This window comes from Arachis duranensis, unplaced genomic scaffold, assembly GCF_000817695.3.
Source record: "Arachis duranensis cultivar V14167 unplaced genomic scaffold, aradu.V14167.gnm2.J7QH unplaced_Scaffold_205996, whole genome shotgun sequence".
In the NCBI taxonomy this organism is placed as follows: Eukaryota; Viridiplantae; Streptophyta; class Magnoliopsida; order Fabales; family Fabaceae; genus Arachis; species Arachis duranensis.
Genome location: NW_026264613.1, coordinates 1,982 through 3,589, shown reverse-complemented (window position 1 = coordinate 3,589; position 1,608 = coordinate 1,982). Strand labels below are relative to the sequence as shown.

Here is a 1,608-nt window from a genome sequence, read left to right as displayed (position 1 = left end):
TTTTTATTTTTCTTTTCATTGTTTTCCCTCTTTTGTTGTGTGTGTTGGGGGGTGGGTTGTTTTATGAATTCAGGCCATTCTCTCTGGGGAACCAAGTATTGTTGAGGCAGCTGCTGCATTGTTGAAGGCTATTGTTACCAGGAATCCCAAGGCCATGGTACGTCTATACAGCACCAGTGCATTTTATTTTGCACTGGCCTATCCAGGATCTAATCTACTTTCAATTGGGCAACTCTTTACCGTCACCCTTGTCCCCCAAGGATTTCATGGTGGCGAAGAGGCTGCGGTTTCAGCTTCATTGCCTTTGGCAAAACGCAGTGTTCTTGGTGGACTTCTTCCTGAATCTTTGTTGTATGTATTGAAGCGCAGTGGTCCAGCAGCATTTGCTGCTGCAATGGTATCAGATTCTGACACTCCTGAGATAATATGGACTCATAAAATGAGGGCAGAAAATTTAATACGTCAGGTATTGCAAATTAAGGTCTGATGTGTATGGTTTTTTATAGAATACAAGTGTACTTCCCAAACTACCTTTCCGGTATTGTTCATGCGGTTCGATTTATCCCTGTTCACTGTATTTATCAGGTTTTGCAACACCTTGGTGATTTTCCACAGAAATTGACACAGTATTGCCATGTTTTGTATGACTATGCCCCAATGCCTCCAGTTACATACCCTGAACTTAGAGATGAAATGTGGTGTCATCATTATTACTAGAGGAATCTGTGTGATGAAATCCGCTTTCCAAATTGGCCTATTGTTGAGCAGCTTGCAAGATCCTTGAAATATCCTTGGATGATGTATCCAGTGATGATGTAAATAAAAGCACTATTCGGAGGTATCAGATGAAACATCTAGCTAATCAAAGCAAATTGAAAATATCAACAAGGAAAAGTTAAAGCGACGATATCGAAAACTTGCTATGAAATATCATCCTGTCAAAAACCCTGAAGGAAGGGAGAAGTTTCTTGCTATACAGAAGGCTTATGAATAATCTAATTTGGGGATCACTGCTATGCAAAAAAGAAAAAGTGTATAAAGACATCTACTATAGCATGAACTGTTGGAAAATTATTTCTACTTTTGTTAGTTTGTCTTATACTTTAAAGTTCAAGTCATATATTCATATTTATTTAGCTACCCTTTTGTATCAAGAAATGACATATATGTATGTATTCTTTAATCTTATTGGTGTTTAATTAATTTTCTACATCTTATTTGATCCTTACTTTTGTTTAACGTGTGATCCATGATGGGGTTGTTGAATATTTTAAGAGTGTGGTTTAGTGGCAGCAACTGAAAGAAGCCATTGGAAAAGGTGCAAAAACTTGTTTTTGGAAGGTAAGGTAAGCAACATTAACAAGAAAGGTAAGCAAAAACGTTCTAGACTCTACTTTTTATAACATATAAATGTGTTAACTGATTGGAACTTGTTTTTGGAATGAAACTTGGTTTTCAATAAGGGTCAAGTGCGCATTAAGTTACAACGCTTTTTAGTAGTTGAAATTTCTGAGAATTGATGATCCTTTTCTATTAACTCCTATGCTTTCGATTGTATTTGTGAGATGTAAACAATTTGCACAAGTCCTAGGTAATGGTTACTACTGG

At 36.8% G+C, this 1,608-nt stretch overlaps 1 protein-coding gene across 1 annotated transcript; it reads left to right on the top strand.

Moving 5' to 3' along the window:
- Window positions 1–6: 6 nt before the first annotated feature.
- On the top strand, window positions 7–1,166 carry LOC107472623 (dnaJ homolog subfamily C GRV2). Its single transcript, XM_016092126.3, has 2 exons — window positions 7–466; window positions 586–1,166. The coding sequence occupies exons 1-2, from the start codon at window positions 155–157 to the stop codon at window positions 715–717; spliced, it is 444 nt and encodes a 147-aa protein (XP_015947612.1). The 5' UTR covers window positions 7–154; the 3' UTR covers window positions 718–1,166.
- Window positions 1,167–1,608: the final 442 nt, after the last annotated feature.